Consider the following 18174-nt stretch of genomic DNA (forward strand, 5'->3'; position numbering starts at 1 on the left):
GTCATGGCACACAGTAGGCGATCATCAAGTGCAGGAGATGCGGATGGACAGCGGGATGATGAGCGGTTGTACTGAGGGGCAGGTGGATGGACCGAAGGGCGAGGAGAGAAGCTAATGGGTGTTTCCGGCCAGCTCGCCCCGTCTAGCCTCTTAGGCCTTGTTCCTTTCTTCTGCTTCCCCGTCTCCCTTTCTCCTCCGTGTCCTTTGTCCCTCAGTTCAGAGCCCTCTAAAAACCTTCTTCTCCCTGTTCTAAGGGCTGTGCCTGGCTTTTGTGGAGAGCAACTTCAACCTATCAAAGGTAAATGAAAATGCAGACGGCAGCTTCGACTATGGCGTCTTCCAGATCAACAGCCACTATTGGTGCAATGATCACAAGAGTCACTCGGAAAACATTTGCCACGAGGACTGCAAAGGTCTGGCCGGGGTCTCAGGGTGGGAGAGGGGAGAGGATGAGTGGGGTCTACTCACAGGACTTCTCGTCCCACTCCAAGCCTGGGAATGCACCCAGGAGTGCCTTTGCTGAGCAGAGGATTTCACTAGTGGCTACGATGCCCCTCCGGTTAGGAGATTCTCCGGGGTGCAGGCTCCAGAAAGGCTCTGCACACCCAGTAACAGAGGACAGCAGCGGCCAACATTTAGCGAGAGTGTGTTGTATGCTGAGCACTTCACATGCCAGCTTCTCATGCGGTGGAAACTATTATGATCCCCGCTTTACAGACGAGCAAACTGAGGCTCATAGAACCAGTGCTGAATGCCAGACTGGTGGCCCTGAAGGCTCAGCTCTAACCATCAAGTCCTGACTTTGGTCAATGGCCTGATTGATTCGAGGCCAAGGGCAAACTCCCCACCTCAGAGCCACTCGTGGAGGCTCCACAGGTCCATGACTTTGCCCCTTACTCCCTCTTTCGTACTCTGATCAACATCCCTGCACTCTTCACCTGAAGAGCCTCTCTCATTAGGCAAGGTTTACCTCGGCCTCTGTGCTGCCTGTTTTGACATTTCCTTTCCCTAGAAACCCTCAAACGTGGCGCGAACCAGCATGTACCCTAGCTAGGATGTGTGGTAGTAAACATACATTTACTCCTGCCCCTCCTGCCCCCACCCCTAGCCACCCTTGACCTCTAGCAGCCATTGTAGGGATATCTCCATGGGCCTCTGGGAGGGAGCCCTTGCCTAATCTGGAAGGACTCAGCCCCCGGGGGGCGGGGAGAGCCGGTGTGTGCCTCAGTCTCTGGGACTGTCCTCTGTGTTCTCACAGGTATTCTCTGTCTCCCCTTCAGAACTGCTGAGCCCCGATCTTCTCTCAACCATCAACTGTGTGAAAAAGATTGTGTCTGGAGCAGGGGGAATGAAGAACTGGTGAGGAGGTCACTGTGGGACTAAGTCAGCAGGCAGAGCCCCAAGAAGGATGTAGTGACAGGAGGGGACAGGAGGCAAGGACTCCACCCCTTCTAACCATCTAGAAAAATGTGGGAGAGCGGCGGGCTTGGAACTGGGACTTACAAGACTTGGGATCTGGGTCTTTCTCTGATGTTGTATTAAAACTGTTTTGGACACAGTAGCAAAGGAACTTGAGTTAGCTGAGGGAGATGGCTTCGGAGGGGACAAGGTGTCTCACCGAGCTTACCCAAGGGGTCTCTTCTCTGGAAGAGAACGGAGGCGGAGCTGGGAACTGTCAGTGTGGCTTTCCTGACAAGTTTCTGCCTCCTCGTGCATTTCCTTCACTACTTTCTTTGTAGAGCAGTATATTCTGCTCCCCATTCCAGAGGACAGACTGTGGCTGCCCCCAAGTTAACGGGCTAATGTTCTGAGCAGTCACGGAGACTGGCTAGTCTCAGCCCCAGAGTCCAAGGGGCTGGGATAGAGAATCTGATTGACTCGAGCCCCTTGTCTGGCTCTGTGCTGACAGGATGGAGCCTGCTTGGGATTCTCTCTCTCCCTCTCTCTCTTCCCCTCCCCCCCCCCCTCAAAATAAATAAATAAACTGAAAAAAAATGTTTTTCTTGCAGAAGATGATGAAGTACAAATAGAAGAATTTGGACAAGTGGTAAAGGATATTCGTGATGCCTCCAGGTTAAAAGGTAACTAGTAAATTATTTGTGACTGTTAAATTTACTTTTATTGAATGGATGTCTTTGTGTTTTGTTTTTTAGAATTTCTAGTTCTGTTAATTTCTGCTTACCATGTTGGCATTGATCTGTTTTAAGGCAGGCAAAACTTGATTTTGATTAAAAGTTGGCAGCATCCATGATGAAAGAAAAATGCCTTTTTCTGGAATGGGGCCTGTGTAACCTATTTTAAATCCCTTTTTTTGTTGTTGTTATTTGTGTGTGTGTGTGTGTGTGTGTGTGTGTGTGTGTGTGTGTGTGTTTTGTTCTGGACTTTATGTAAAGTCAGATACTAGCTTTACAATTTTTCAGATATGAAAATTTTCTATACCATTTTTAGCCTCAGACTTAGGACTCTACCCTGTGTAAAGGCTTATATATTATAGAATTTCTCAGAAATCTTCTACCTCTTCCTTTAGTAGACATTCCTCATGTTCCTTTCTTTGGATTTTGTTAACATACAAGAGTGACCATGTGCATTTTGGTACCATGGCTATTTCCTACCACTTGACTTCCATTTTTGCTTAAAAGTTAAATCATAGACCTAAAACCAATGGAGATCATACTCATGGAGTTTGTGTACTTTTCTATTGGGAAAATAAGTTTAAAACTTAATTATCACTGGTAATTTATTTGAATAACATTCAAATGACTGTTTGGTCAATGAGCGCTGTCAGGAGAAGAATAACAACATAGGTATATGTTTAGGAAAACGGAAGCGGAGTCATTTCTGGGTGTAAAGAAGTAGATAGATACTTTTCAGATTTTTCATAACCACTCTGCCCTGGTATAAAATTTTTAACATCATTGTTTCTCTTTTAGGTTAAGAAAAGTACTTAATAATTCCCTGTTGACATATAAATATGTTACCTGGGTCACATAACATAATTAGCATCAATATAGTATAGTGAAATAGATTAGCTGTGCTATAGGAAACAATGCATACAGGTAGAAAAGAACATGGGCTATGGAGTTTGATACATGGTGGTTTGTGGGTTTTTGACTTACCAGCTGGGTAGTCTCTGTAGGTCATTCTGGTTTCCTCATCTTTAAAACAAGGAAGCTAATAAAATCACGTTTCTCCTAGAGTTGTCAGGATCAACTGCAAAAACACATATAAAGCACATAATCTAATTATTAGGCACATACTATATACTTGGTAAATGGTAGTTAATTTTGAAATCAGAAAACAGAGTTCAGAAAGACTGGTATTCAGGACAGATAACTTTTTATGTGGAGGAAGGAAAAAAAAATGGAAACTAAACCATTGAGAAAGGAGAACAGTGAAAAAGGAGAAAGGTGTAGTTTAGGTACCTGAATCTGGGAGCTGGTCATAATGATTGGGGGTTGACACTGGAATCTGTCAGCCAGTGCAAGAAAAGGCCAATAATTACAGGGAAGAGTGAGGAAGGGCCACCCTGGAAGAAAAGTGTTAACATAGCAGGCCTGAAACTGCTCTTTTTAGAAAAGTCTCCTTGCAAGGTTGACTGTCATATGCTCAGACTGTTCCCTTCATTACTGACTGATAAGGTTAGTTCACTGTGCCTGGACTATTTGTTGACAAACTTGGAGGGGCTGAGAAAACAGGCATATTGTGGATCAAGTTCTATGCTTTCCTTCAGTATACACACAGTTTTAAGGGATTATGGTCAGTGTCTGATCTTGTAGTTGAAGATTTTAGAGGTTGGGCAGGCAGTTCTAGGTATTGATGAGGATTAAGGATAGCCATTGATCTGGATGACTTTGGAAAGGAAGTGAAAGTTTTTGGAGTTGAGAGGTCAAGGTCATTCTTATTGTCATCAGATGATAATGGGAAATGGGGCTGAGGGAGGATTATGAGCAGGGTGACCAAAGATCCTCCAAGAAGGTGAAAGAGTGATCAGAAAGTCAGTAGATGATGGTGTCCGGAGGGTAGTGTAGGTCAATGACAGGCCTGAATCTCAGGGGAGGGATAGGTTTGATTGAAGGTGGAACTAAAATAGCCAGACAGCAGAATCTTAGGAGTGTTTCTCTGCTTCCTGGTCCTATGTGGAGCATGGGAGGATGAGCAGACTCCTCTTAAGGTGTCTGTGCAAAGAAACCATATTTTAAAGGGAACCAAGCTTTAGGTAAAACAAGCAGAGCTGATACAGGTTTTTAGGTGACTGTCATTTGCAGTTGCCTCGCTGAGATGTTAGGGGGACAGAAAGTGAAGCGGGATCGAAGGTACTAAGAAGCTGTGATTACTGTTTGCAGCTATTCCTGAAGGCTTAATAATAATAATAATAATAATAATAGTAACTTTATTGCTATTAATATGACACTTAGTGTTTGCTATATACCTAATGTTGTTTTAAGTGTTTTTCATACATCATATATTTAATCTCCATATTAACTGTGTGAGGTAGATAGTATTATTAAATTATTTTAGATATAAGACTACTGAATTTGATAGAGGGGTTAAATAGTAATAATTTGCTCAAGGTCAGATAGTTTCAGGTCACAAATCCTGGAGCCAGGATTTGAATGTACTTAACACTGCCTCCTTTGAAAGGGCTGGAAATAAAGCAAAATTCCAGATGCCAGAGTACAACTGGATCTTGGTAGAATTGAAAAGAAAAGGTGAGTGAGTCTTTGTGATACTTGTGTTTACAATTTTACATTTCTCATGATTCTGAAATCTATTTCACTTCCACCAGGATGAGTTAATTTTGTTTGCTACCATTAGAGCTCTAGTTTAAAATAACTACTTTGTGTCATTGCAGTGAAAAATTCAGCCATAGCAACCATTTTGGTTGTGCCAATTTTATATTAGCACCAAAGAAACATGGCAGACCAAGCATATTGTTTTGCTGGACTTAGAATTTCCTGAGGGCTGGATTCTTCACTGAGATTTCTTATTCAAGAGGTGATCATAAATCATGGACTACCACTGACAAAAGTCTTGAGTGATGGCTACTGTTGTTTTTTAAGTCAGAGGTTAGTTCAATTACCGAATCACTTTTTTCTGTTTCTAGAGTTACAAGACATTGTCTTAGCTCTTGATGGGCTTGAAGGTGACATGATATCTGGGAAGAACTTGGAGAGCTTTCTAGGCAATATTGGGATTAAGTCACCTGAAGAAGAGGTAGAGAAAATTCTTCAGTCAGATCTTGTTTCTGGTAAGCATTTAAATATTATTATCCATTTTTTTGTTTTGGGTAGGAGTAACTGAAGAAAGTGTGCAAGGTTTTTGTTCAAGCGAATAGGGCTCCTTTGAGCTAATATCTATAGGTATTTGCTTGTATTGCTGTAAATGTCCTTAAAGAGGAGACTTTCTTTTAAAGTCCTTTTTTACAGTTAATGAGAATACTCTTAGCAAGCAGGTAGAAATTTTGTGGGGGAGTGGGCTCATTGGTATCCACTCTCTTTAGATAGATCTTGATTTAGTGACTAACACATAGTTTGGAAATTCCAGCTCTGTGAATAGAAAACCTAGCTTTGCTGGTTTGTACCAAGTAAAGTTATTGGACTTACAACTTTCTTAGTAGGTTAGTTGCCTTACAGGTAGAATCAGAACTAGCATATCTACAATCTTGTAAGGTTAATTGCAAGGCACAGTGGGTGAAAATGAATCCCAAGTATCTTGTATGTAAAGTAAAGAAATTGTATGCTGGTTTTGATTTTCATATGAGCTTTTTAATATTACGTTTTCCAGGGATTCTTGTCTGTTCCCCTCCCCTCTCTCTCTTACAGATGACAACGTGGTGAATGTTAAAGACTGTATGAGGGCTTTGAAGGACACTCAGAAATTTTCCACTTTTGTTGGTAAGAACTTTATGGTAAAACTGTTGAATGGCAAACAACACAGGACTCATTCAGAGGTCACGTAGCCAAACATTATATTTGGTGCTCAGATCTTCTTTGTAGTATCTGTGCCAAATGTTTGTTTCATCTACATTTGAACTCTTCCAGTTATGGCAAACTTGATTACATTTGTTTTTCATTTAAGAATTTGTATTTGAATGGAAAAGATTGGGAAAATGACAAGGTTATGATGTTTTCCAATAGCTAAAGTAAGGACATTTTATTATATAATAATGGTAATTTTGAAACTGTTATAAAAAAATTTAGTGACCAGAAATGTAAGAGATATAAAGTGCAAGGCTCATGTAATGTCACCTTCTGGAAATATCCCTGTTAAAGTGTGGTAAATATCCCTTTAGCCTTTTTTATTTGAATCTATGAATATTTGTGTATTCTGATATTATTTAAAAATTAGACGCACTTGGGTGGCTCAGTTGGTTAAATGTCTGATTTTGGCTCAGGTTATGATCTCATGGTTTGTGAGTTCAAGCCCCACATTGGGCTCTCTGCTGTCAGCACAGAGCCCACTTCAGATCCTCTGTTTTCTTCTCTCTCTGCCCCTGCTTGTTCTCTAAATAAATAAATCAATTAATTAATAATTAATTAATTAAAATAAAATTACCATGGGGGCGCCCGGGTGGCTCAGTCGGTTAAGCGTCCGACTTCAGCCCAGGTCACGATCTCGCGGTCGGTGAGTTCGAGCCCCGCGTCAGGCTCTGGGCTGATGGCTCAGAGCCTGGAGCCTGCTTCCGATTCTGTGTCTCCCTCTCTCTCTGCCCCTCCCCCGTTCATGCGCTGTCTCTCTCTGTCTCAAAAATAAATAAAACGTTAAAAAAAAAATTTAAAATAAAATTACCATGTCCATAATATTCCACGACTTGCAGGTTTAAAGAAATTAACAGTGTATCTTAGATATTGTTCCATGTTCCATTGTATCATAAACAACCTCATTCTTTTTTTTTTTTTTTTTTTTTTCAACTTTTTTTTTATTTATTTTTGGGACAGAGAGAGACAGAGCATGAACCGGGGAGGGGCAGAGAGAGAGGGAGACACAGAATCGGAAACAGGCTCCAGGCTCCGAGCCATCAGCCCAGAGCCTGACGCGGGGCTCGAACTCACGGACCGCGAGATCGTGACCTGGCTGAAGTCGGACGCTTAACCGACTGCGCCACCCAGGCGCCCCGCAACCTCATTCTTTTTAAAGACTGCAATAATATTCCATTTGGGGGATGTACTGTCATTTTATCCACAACACTTTTGATGATATTTGCCAATTAAAAATCTGAAAATTTGCCAATTTTTCACCACTGAAACATTTTGATGAGCATTGTTGTATGTATATATGTGCATAAAGTTCTCCTGGGGGATAAAACCCTCAGAAGTCACACTGCTAGACTGAAATATATGCAGATGTGAGATGTTAACAGCTACTGCTTAATTATCCTCCAAAAAGTTTGTAAAAATTCACACTTTTATCAGTAATGGATATTATTTATTGAAAATTCTGCTGGTAAAAGAATTCTATTATTGTTTTAATATGCATGTCTTTAATGACTAGTGAGGTAAAACATTTTTCATATGATTGTCGAATATGCTTTTCTTTTATTTTAATTAGATTGTCTTTTTCATATGAATTTATAAATAGCTCTTTTTTTTTTTTTAAATAGCTCTTTATATATAAGGGACATTAATGTTCTGTCTTGTCTATTGCCATTTTTTTTCTAGTTTATTATTCATCTTTGACTTTGATTTTGGTGGACTGCTTATTGCCATCCTCTGTTTTATTTTGTCAGTTTTGGTAATTTTTATTCTCCTAGGAAATTTATTTTATTCAAGTGTTTTTTGGGAATATTAGTACAATCCTATGCAGTGATAATTCTTTTGATTTTTTTGTGTCTGGTTATTTTCTCATTCTTAAATTTGTATATATATATTTGTGTGTGTGTGTGTGTGTGTATATATGTGTGTATATATACACACATATATACACATATATATATATATATCTTCTTCTAGATTTCCTAGCAGATCTTTTAATTATCTCTCTTTTTAAAGCTCTACATCTTAGATTTATCTTTAGTGTTTCTATTTGTAGTAAAAAAAAAATTCTGCTTTTATCTTTAGGATGTCCTTTCTATTGTTCCCTTTTGTCCATTTTGTAGTTTTTCTAAGTTGTTTAAATTATGAACTTACTTTTTTCTTCTTACTGAGAAATAAATGTTTAAGACTATCAATTTTCATTTCAGTAAGACTTTGGTTTATCAAAGTCTTTATTCTTGTTTTTTTCTAAGCATATTCAGTTGTATTTTGATTTTCTCCTTGATGTAAGAGTTGCCTAAGAGAAAAACCTTAAATTTTAAAGCAATTATTTGAAAAATTTTAAATGAATTTAAAAATTTTAAATTTGAATTTGAATTTCATTATTGTCCTCTCTTTGTTGTTTATTTTTAGTTTACTGTGGTCAGAGAATGAGGTCTATAGTAGAGGATTTGATAGTTTCTGTGTTAATTAGATACGGAGTTTTTTCGATTTTTACATGTTTATTTAAAAACCGCATTAGGGGTGCCTGGGTGGCTCAGTTGGTTGAGCGTCCGACTTTGGCTCAGGTCATGATCTCGCGGTTTGTGAGTTCGAGCCCCGTGTCGGGCTCTGTGCTGACAGCTCAGAGCCTGGAGTCTGCTTCAGATTCTGGGTCTCCCTCTCTCTCTGCCCCTCTCCCACTCATGCTCTGTCTCTCTCTGTCTCAGAAATAAACATTAAAAAAAAATTTAAAAAACACATTAGTGGGCTTCAGGGACAGGCTAATCGTAAGGGACACTCATCCTACTGTTTGTCTTGGAAATCCTTATGACTCTTTGAAGCAGCGCATTCCATAATTTTTGGACAGCTGTAGAACTAGTCAATTGTTCCACATATTTGATGGAAATCCTGCCTTATAATTCCATTCCCAAACTTAACATTTGGACTCTTCCCCGTCAGTAGCCCTCCAGGGATGGGAGGAGAGCTCTTATATTTTCTTTCTTTTATGTTGAATCATCTTTTCTCTGGACTCAGATTTCCTTTCAACCATTCCTCACATGGCCTATTTTTGAAACTTCTTACCAATGACTAATGACTAACTCATGGAACAACATAATATATTAAATTATACTTTCACATAAATTAGCTAATTTTAAAGTAATTTATTATATATTTCTCTTAATGAATTCTGAAAGATTATTTTTTTAGACATGTACTTTAGAAATGTGAAGAGGTTTTTGTTTGTTTTAATTAAGGGGGGGGTGGTCAGTCATGGATTTCCTAGTTCAGATGTTTGATATTATCATGCTAAACATAATAGGCTTTGCTGATTCTCTAAATTGGGTAAAGTGAGCTGACAGGAGCAAGGGGTGTAGGGAAAGAAAGTAGAAAGGGAAGGATTGGAGTTTGGGAGCAGGTGTGACGAATGGAGGGTATTTTTTATGAAATGGTGAGCTCGTTAATAGAATCCCTAGAGAAACTTTGGCATACTTTTTTGTTCATAAAGGAATAGCCCACGCAGAACCCAGAGTTTTAACAAAATAATTTTAAGAATAAAGATAAGGGGCTATAGAAAACTATAGTGGAGAACGGATTGCTCTACCTTTTTAAATGGCCACATGTGGGTAGTGGCTGCCATTTTGGACAGTGCAAAACTGGAAGAATCCATCAGTTTTACTGTTATGTTCCAAAAATTTAGATCCATGGACTGAATTACATGTTGCATGTATATTCTCTGTGTTTGTAGTATTGAATGACATCATCGGTACATTGGAATGTATGGAAGAAAGTGATCAGTCTGGCAAGGACAACTATGCAGATGTACTTGGAAACACCAATAGAATTTATTTCACTGATAATAGTTTTCAAGAAGTGTTGGATGATTCCTTGCTCGACGGTGAGTTGATTGAGCAGATAACCAGCAACTTGTAATAAAAATTTCTTCTAAAATTTTATCCAAGGTTTTAAAATATTTTACCAAATACTAATTAATTAAATCTTAATACTTAGTTCCTAAATACTACTGTAAATGTATTGAAATGCAATTTACTACAGATCAGATTTAGAGATATATCTTATATTCTATATTCACGGAGATTTAGTTATTACAGTATCAAATTCCTGGATGATCTCTTGGACTGCATTGTAAACTTGGTCTGAAAGTATTTATATACGTTGTCATATGGCTTTAAAATGTTTCTTTCTAGAGTAATTTCATTTCAAAGTTAATCCCTTTCCTTTTATGAATTTTAGAGAGGTCCTAATAGTTGTCTAGCTTTCTTTTTCTTTTAGGTGACAGGCTCTTTGAAAAATACAAGTTATTGTTGAACAATTAAACCATTGGTCTATATAACATTCTGTGTAAGTGTTGATCTGGCTATTTGCTCTATTTACAAAGAATTTACCTGATCCATCCATATTCTTATCTGGGATATACCCAGATGGGTTTTATCAATACTTGGAAAGCCATCCCCTGCCTTTAAATTTAACTTCAGCTAAAAAATGAGATCAGATCTGTGTCTCAGGGAAAACTGGCAATCTGCAAAGACAGTTTAGATTGTCAAAACTGATGGGGGAGGAATGCTGGGATCTGGTGAGTAGAGGTGAGGGATGCTACTAACCACCCTATAATGTATAGGACAGCACTCCCCCACATAATTAGCTGGCCCCAAATGTAATTTTGCTCAGGTTGAGAAATTCTGTTTTAGAGTTATCTTGTAAAATTGCCAAACCTACTATTTTGAAAGTACTTTTTAATAGGTTAGTTATATTTTTTTAATCCTGCTTGGATCACATTTTAAAAATTAATGTAAATATAATGTATCTTGATTCTAACCTCCTTTTGCTTCAAGGTAATACCTGTACTAGTTGTGAGTTATTCTAAACTGCTCTCTAACTGCGATGTGGTCCATCTATGCAAATGGACATATTTTGTTTCTATCACTTGTCCCTCAAATAGATCTCTGTATCAATTTGCATTTGTGTAGAAAATGTATAGGATGAAGCGTATAACTGCACCTTGTCCTTAGGAAAAGCTCCAGAATTAGATAGATAGGTAGGCAGGCAGGACTAAAAAAGGACAATTCAGACTAATAATTAAACACGTTATTGAATATATGAGCCTGGGGATTAAGCTGTTCTCTTAGGGATAAAGGAAGCATTTGTAACATTAGAATCTCAGCCACATTTAAGAAGCTTGGTGGAGCTTGACGAATCCATGGAGTCTAAGAAGTAAGAGGAAGATGAGTAGAGAACGTTATTCTGGAAGCTAGTGGAGGATTTTGAGAAGAAGGGGATGGTCAATGCTAAATGTTATTGAGAAATGAAGTATGTAATTTATCCATTGGTTTTCTTCCAAACTGGGTAAAATCAGGATGCTGTTCCTTATGGCATAATCTCTCTATTTAAATTTGCAGACTTTAGGAAAGAGGCTTTGTCTTCAAATCTGAAACTACCAACAGCAGATGGTAAGGACTTTATATATGTATACAAGAAAGCATTCCCTATGAAGGAGTTATTTTTTAGGATCATTGCCAGGTGCCAATGGATTCCTAGTCCATTCTTCCCACTCCAGCCAGAGTAATTTTTTTTTTTTCAAAAAAGTAATCTGATTGTGTGATGTCCCCCTATTTTCAACTCTTTAAACATTTTTCATTGTTGTTAAAGATCAAAATCCTGCATGTCCTAGCTCTCTGGTATAATTTTGTACCATTACCCTTGCTTTCTGCATTTTCAAGTACAATGGCTTTCTTTCATTTCCTTAGAACTCCAACTACAAAGCTTTTGCGTATTTTGTTCCCTGGAATAGTTTTCCCTGACACTCTTTGCCTAGTTAATGTTTACTCATCTTTCAAATGAGTGATGGGGTGCCTGGGTGACTCAGTTGGTTAAGTGTCTCACTTTGGCTCAGGTCATGATGTCGTAGTCTGTGAGTTTGAGCCCTGTGCTGAGCTTTGTGCTGACAGCTCAGAGCACGGAGCCTGCTTCAGATTCTGTGTCTCCTTCTCTGTCTCAAAAATAGACATTAAAAAAAAAATTGAATGAATGTCAATTTCCTCTAGGGAGCCTGTCATTATCTGCTAGTCGAGGTCAGCTTCTTTTATTATAAGCTTTCATTAAACTATGTCTTTTTCATAGCATTTACTTCATACTATAAATACCCATTAATATTTTTTTAAATGACACTAGAAATGCTCAATATATTTTAGCTTATATAGTGACAAAAGTAGGAGCATCTGACTGGTTCAGTTGGTAGAACATGCAACTCTTGACCTCAGGGTCATGAGTTCAAGCCCCATGTTGGGTGTAGAGCTTACTTAGGAAAAAAAGTAGCAAAAATATTAGAGAACTTTGAATTATCTTAATTCATTAAGACCAAAATAATATAATTTCTCATTAAACTTTTTTTATTTGAGTACGGTGGACACACAATGTTATATTCGTTTCAGGTGTAGTGATTCTCTATACATTTTGCTATGCTCACCACAAACATAGCTATTTGTCACCATACAACAATATTACAATATCACTGACTATATTCCCTTTCCTGTGCCTTTTATTCCCATGACATAGTCATTACATTCCTGGAAACCTGTATCTCCTACTCTCCTTTACCCCTTTTACCCATTATCCCCCTTTCTCTCCGGCCACCATCAGTTTGTTCCTGTATTTATAGGTCTGATTTTGCTTTTCTTTTTTTTATTTGTTTTTTAGATTCCACATATGAGTGCAATCATATGGTGTTTGTCTTTCTCAGTCTGACATATTTCACTTAGTATAATACCCTCTAGGTCCATCCATGTTGTTGCAAATGGCAAAAAAAATCTCATTCTTTTCCATGGTTTTGTCAAATTCCATAATATACCACATCTTTATTCATTCACCTATTGATAGATAGTTGAGATACTTCCATATCATGGCTGTTGTAAATAATGCGGCAATAAACATATAGGGGTGCATATACCTTTTTGAGTTAGTGTTTTTGTTCTCTTTGGGTAAATACCCAGTAGTGGAATTATTGGGTCAAATAGTATTTCTGTTTTTACTTTTTGAGGAACCTCCATACTGTTTCCACATCAGCTGTACCAATTTACATTCCACCAACATTGCACAAGGGCTGCTTTTTCTCCACGTCCTCGCCAGCACTTGTTACTTCTTATGTTTTTGATTTTAGTCATTCTGACACGTGTAAGGTGATATCTCATTGTTATTTTGATTTGCATTTCCCTGAGATTGGTGATGAATATCTTTTCGTGTGTCTGTTGGCCATCTGTATGTCTTCTTCAGAAAAATGTCTATTTAGGTCTTCTGCCCATGTTAAAATCTGGTTGTTTTCTAGTCATATTTTTGATTATTTGGTTAATGATTCTTTTTCTTACGTGCCTGGAAGCATCATTGGGCCAAGAACCATGTTTCCATTTTGCTACAAGTCCTAGCATTGTTTCTCCAGATCCTAGCACAATTTTGGCTTTCAGAAGCCCCTTATTAATAGCTAATTTAATAGCTAATATTAGATGATATTTACTGTGCTAGGCATTGTTTCAAATCTTTTATATTATTGACTTATATAATTGTGAATATTTATGGAATTAAAGAATGACAATAAATCTGTCTTCTTATCTCATTAGCCTCATCTCTCATCACTTCTGCATTTGTATTTATTCTGTAACCATATTACTTATTATAATTTAAATTGGTTCCATATCTTCCATGTGCTTTTGGTTCCATATATTTGCATGTGCTGTTTCCTTTCTGTATATTTTCTGTCAAACAAATTCACATTTTCCCCCCAAACTCAGCTCAAACATCACTCCTCAACCCATAAGACTTTTCAGAGTTATAGGTTAGGTGAACTGTCTCAGTGCTTTATATCTGAGTGCTCAGTGCTCATATCTGGCACACATTTTTCTCATAGTACCAACTATATAATGTATTATAATTTTATTTACAGACATGACAAATTCAGTCCCTGTCTTCAAGGAATTTAAAGGAAACTCTTTAAGAGGGCTGAAATTTTCATTGTTGGTCTTAGTAGCTATAAGATAAATGTTAGTAAAAATGAATATAGGTCTAAAATGGTATTATGGTATTCTTTCCAACTGAAGGTTTAGATCTGTTAGTATAATGCAACGATTTTCGGACTGTGGAAACATACATGACAACTTCGTTTTGGGGTTGAGAGAGAAATGGGGTGAGAAATGGTATTGACAAAAAATTGAAACTCCCAGTAATGATCATGTTTTATATTTTAAATTGGTGTGGTATCAACAGGACTACATTTGGTTGTATGGGTTGTGCTTGCACAAAGATGCCTGGTTGAGAGGGTACAAGTAGAGACTGAAATGCATTCTACATTCCACTGTGCTCTCCAGGCTAGGACCACCAATGCTAGATTGCAGCTACCTAGAGGAAGGTATGCCTCTTTGTAATTGATACATAGAGAGGGGTGCCTTTTTTCAATTCACACAAAAGCACAATATAGACTGGTAGTGGCCCTGGAGATCAAGAGCTTTAATCTCAAATTTTAGCATTTTTTTTTCGTTTATTTCATCAGTTGATAGAAGTCTTTAGATCTACATGTACAGGATGTTACTATTATTTAAGAAAGGGTCACAGCTTACTCAGTATTTAATGGATGAGTGGATTCAGGTAACCCATCATATTCTGCATATAATTTTTTGGTTTAATTTTTTCTTTTCTTAAAATGTTTAGTTTTAAGAGACAGAGAGAGAGAGAGAGAGAGAGAGAGAGAGAGAGAGGGAGAGAGGACAAGTGGAAGAGGGGCAGAAAGAGAGACACAGAATCTGAAGCAGGCTCTAGGCTCTGAGTTTTCAGCCCAGAGCCCAATGCGGGGCTTAAACCCAGGAACCATGAGATCATGACCTGAGCTGAAGTTGGATGCCTAACCGACTGAGCCACCTAGGCGCCCTTAATTTTTTTAAATGCTGCTTGAAATAAATAGGTTGTCAGTTACAAGTAGAAAATACTTTGCTTTTTTTCTGCAGAGATTTTAGTTAAATATATATACTTAAATTGAGAGTTCACCTATAGTGGACTCTGGGCAAACTATTTTGCATTTTTTAAAATAATAGTATCTTATATATATTTATTTATCTTTGTAGCAGTTAAAGAAGCTGCTTATATCTTGACAAGTGTTGATAATGGCAAGATTGGCATACGTAACTTGGAGCATGCCCTGAAAAGTTTGAATGTTAATTTAGCTGAGGAGGACGTCAGTGAAGCCCTTAAATATTGTGACATCGGTGGTGAGCATTTTTTTTGGCTTGAGATTCTGCTCATTTTTTCCTGTTTATAGGAACCAGTTTTAGAGTGTTTTATATGGAGGTAAAATGCTAAAGGCAGTCGCAGTGAGGCCTAGGTTGATATAAATTAGAGCCAAAATAGTCTGCTAATTTATTTACTGACCGTATCTATCTGTTCATACTCTACATATGCTTATTTAGATAATTAGCATTCATTTCTTGTAAGCATGGGTGGGAAAATACCATTATGTAATAAAACAAAGACATGACATCAGCAGCTTCATTTTGATCTGCAGTCTTTCTTCAGAGGAGACCCAATTTCACCTTTTATTTTGCTTGTCCCATTCTGCTTTTTTAACCAAAGGAAATACCCAAGGTTTCATTACATCTCAGAAGAATAATTATTTAGTCTTGATCATTGTTTCCAAGTGGTCACATATTTATCTTTGTTTTCCATCTTTGACTTCATGTATTGTGAACTTGATCTCCTTTCCTATTTACATCCACTCTTAAGTGTCAAATCGTGTGGGAATACTTCTAGAAGCTGGTGAGTTTTACCAGTTTTAGGTGGCTTTTTATTTGGGGTTTATCTTAACCAGCTTGTTTTTTCTATGGGAATCCCATGAGCATGTCTTAGGTTTAAGAGTACCTCCCCAGCATTGATTGGTTATTGCTTTTGCCATAGATTATTATTGACCTCAATCAATTTTTATGTTTTGACCTGGAGTTTTTCATATCATGAGAGTGGTATAAATTTAGACCCTAAGCCCACATGAGTTGCAGGAGATTTTTCACAGGTGATCTTTTTTACCCACTGCCTCTCAAAATTGGGAAGATTTAGGTCACCCTGGTGTTTACATGGGCCAGTGAATATAATATTTTAATCTCCCTTTCACTGGATTGAAATTCTTTAAGCATCCCAGTTTCATTTGGTATCTAAATTCAAACTCTCCGTGTAGCAGGACCCAAGATTTCTTTTATGAATATGCATGAACATTTAAATCAAGCACCTTGCTGCTTTTGGATCTAATATGTATCCCCAAATAGCTGTAGGCTTAGTATTCACTTGGTTTTCCCCTCTGGATCTCTGTGCCCACTTAACGTTTTATTATTTCCTTTTCATACAACTTGATAATGCATTTATAGAATAAAGTATTTCATACAGCATCTTTAGGAATTTGTAATCATTCCTGTGCTACCCAGCTTGCCATTTTGTTATAAGTTAAAGTCTTTTCATTGTAGGTATAGCCCTATATTTTCTGCTGTGGTTACATTACTGCATTTTATTTCCTGTGTGTGTGTGTGTGTGTGTGTGTGTGTGTGTCCCAATAGTTAACATTGTCACCTCTGGCCTTAGACTGCCTTAGTTCAAATACAGCCTCGAGCACTTTCTGGCTCTTGTGACCTAGACAAGTTATTTAATTTCTCTTTGCTTTCATCTTTTAAGGATAGGCACATCAAGCATGTTATAGAATGAATTCTTGTGCATATTTTAGTTAATAAATGTGAAGCATCATAAAAGGATACTTAGTATACATAAGGAACTCAAAAGTTATTTTAAGTTCTTACTTTTGAGTAAGAAGTCAAAAAAAGTGAACTATTAATATCATTAACTGATCAATAGGTGTGGTTCCTGAAAGTATGAAAAATTACATTGAAATAGTTTCAGCCATTTGAGAGAGAAAATAAGGTAGAATGAGACTTTAGGTATTGTTAATCAGAGCCTTTATTTTGTGTACTGACTGAGTATCAGGGTTTTAATGACAATATGCTTGATTTTGATATTTCCAGATAATAATGAGGTGAATTTAAAAGATTTCTTTGAAAGAATTAAAGGAAGTCCACCTTTCAAAGAGTCCGTAGGTAAGTGAATACTTCCAGTTTAAAGAAGTGACTGTAAAATAAAGATAATGAAATCACATTTAAAAAAAATCACTAAATGGATTTCAAGTGTTTAATTTGTAGTCTCTATAGTGTCAAAAAGGATTTCAAGCAGCTTATGCGATATAAAAAAAAAAAAAAAAAAAACAAGTGAAAATGGGACAAAGTTATAAAGGAGGGAAAAGAAATAAAACAGGGTCGAAGAAGATACACAGTAAATACCTTTGCTGTTAATATAAAGTCCTTCCTCAAGAGGAGATAAATTTTTCTTCACTCAAGGGGTTCTGGATCTATGAATTAAATCAGGTGTGGAAATTGGGTGAAGGACCACTACCCTCTGTGCTGTCTCAAGACAGGCCTTTGGAGTTTTCAGGTTTACCCAAATGGACTGGCCATTGATTTCATTTATAGAAATCTTAGCTTCATCTATCTAGTTTCTTTAAATGCTTGGGCCATTAATCCCTGTATCATTCTTACTACCATGTCATTTCTGTGGCCTAACCACATCATTTTGCCCCTGCTGCATAAAGACAATTGCTTGGTCTTTGTCCCCAAAGTTCCTCTCGTGCTCCTTGAAATTAGGGAAACCATTTCAACACCAGCATCTTTCCCTAAACGCCCATGTCTACAGAGAACACCTACCAAAGAACTCTCCGCAAATGCAGACACCCCTGCCAACAATGTATTTCTAAATGCGTTGGGGAAACAAATGTCTTTTTTTCTTCACGTTTGAATATCTCTAAAATTAGAACACCTTTATAATCAATGGCATTATTTATCAAATGTACATTTTTACTGAGATATAAATCACGTACCATAAAATCTCATCCTTTTTTTAAAAAAAAAATTTTTTTAATGTTTATTTTTGAGACAGGGAGAGACAGCATGAACGGGGGAGGGTCAGAGAGAGAGGGAGACACAGAATCTGAAACAGGCTCCAGGCTCTGAGCGGTCAGCACAGAGCCTGATGCAGGGCTCGAACTCACGGACCGCGAGATCATGACCTGAGCCGAAGTCGGCTGCTTAACCGACTGAGCCACCCAGGAGCCCCAAATCTCATCCTTTTAAGGTGTTCAATT

General features: G+C 37.7%; 2 protein-coding genes across 5 annotated transcripts in view; both read left to right on the forward strand.

Moving 5' to 3' along the window:
* The window catches only part of LOC145715194 (pleckstrin homology domain-containing family M member 1-like), a 20470-nt gene extending 18602 nt beyond the window's left edge, over positions 1 to 1868 (forward strand). For 2 of the 4 annotated variants that reach the window (XM_081794892.1, XM_081794893.1), the window contains 2 exons: positions 255 to 413; positions 1259 to 1867. In XM_081794892.1, the coding sequence (XP_081651018.1) occupies positions 255 to 413; positions 1259 to 1383 (284 nt within the window). In that variant the 3' untranslated portion in view covers positions 1384 to 1867. Of the gene's footprint in view, positions 1 to 254; positions 414 to 1258 lie in introns of all 4 variants that reach the window. The other 2 variants (XM_081794895.1, XM_081794894.1) reach the window with 2 other exon arrangements.
* LOC145715197 (EF-hand calcium-binding domain-containing protein 13-like) lies at positions 1590 to 17135 on the forward strand. The gene is made up of 8 exons (XM_081794896.1): positions 1590 to 1710; positions 2010 to 2081; positions 5105 to 5248; positions 5823 to 5894; positions 9700 to 9849; positions 11369 to 11419; positions 15074 to 15217; positions 17006 to 17135. The coding sequence occupies exons 1-8, from the start codon at positions 1590 to 1592 to the stop codon at positions 17083 to 17085; spliced, it is 834 nt and encodes a 277-aa protein (XP_081651022.1). The 3' UTR covers positions 17086 to 17135.
* Positions 17136 to 18174: the final 1039 nt, after the last annotated feature.

The sequence above is a fragment of the Panthera onca genome (assembly GCF_046562875.1).
Source record: "Panthera onca isolate mPanOnc1 chromosome E1 unlocalized genomic scaffold, mPanOnc1 haplotype 2 h2.Chr16_ul_8, whole genome shotgun sequence".
In the NCBI taxonomy this organism is placed as follows: Eukaryota; Metazoa; Chordata; class Mammalia; order Carnivora; family Felidae; genus Panthera; species Panthera onca.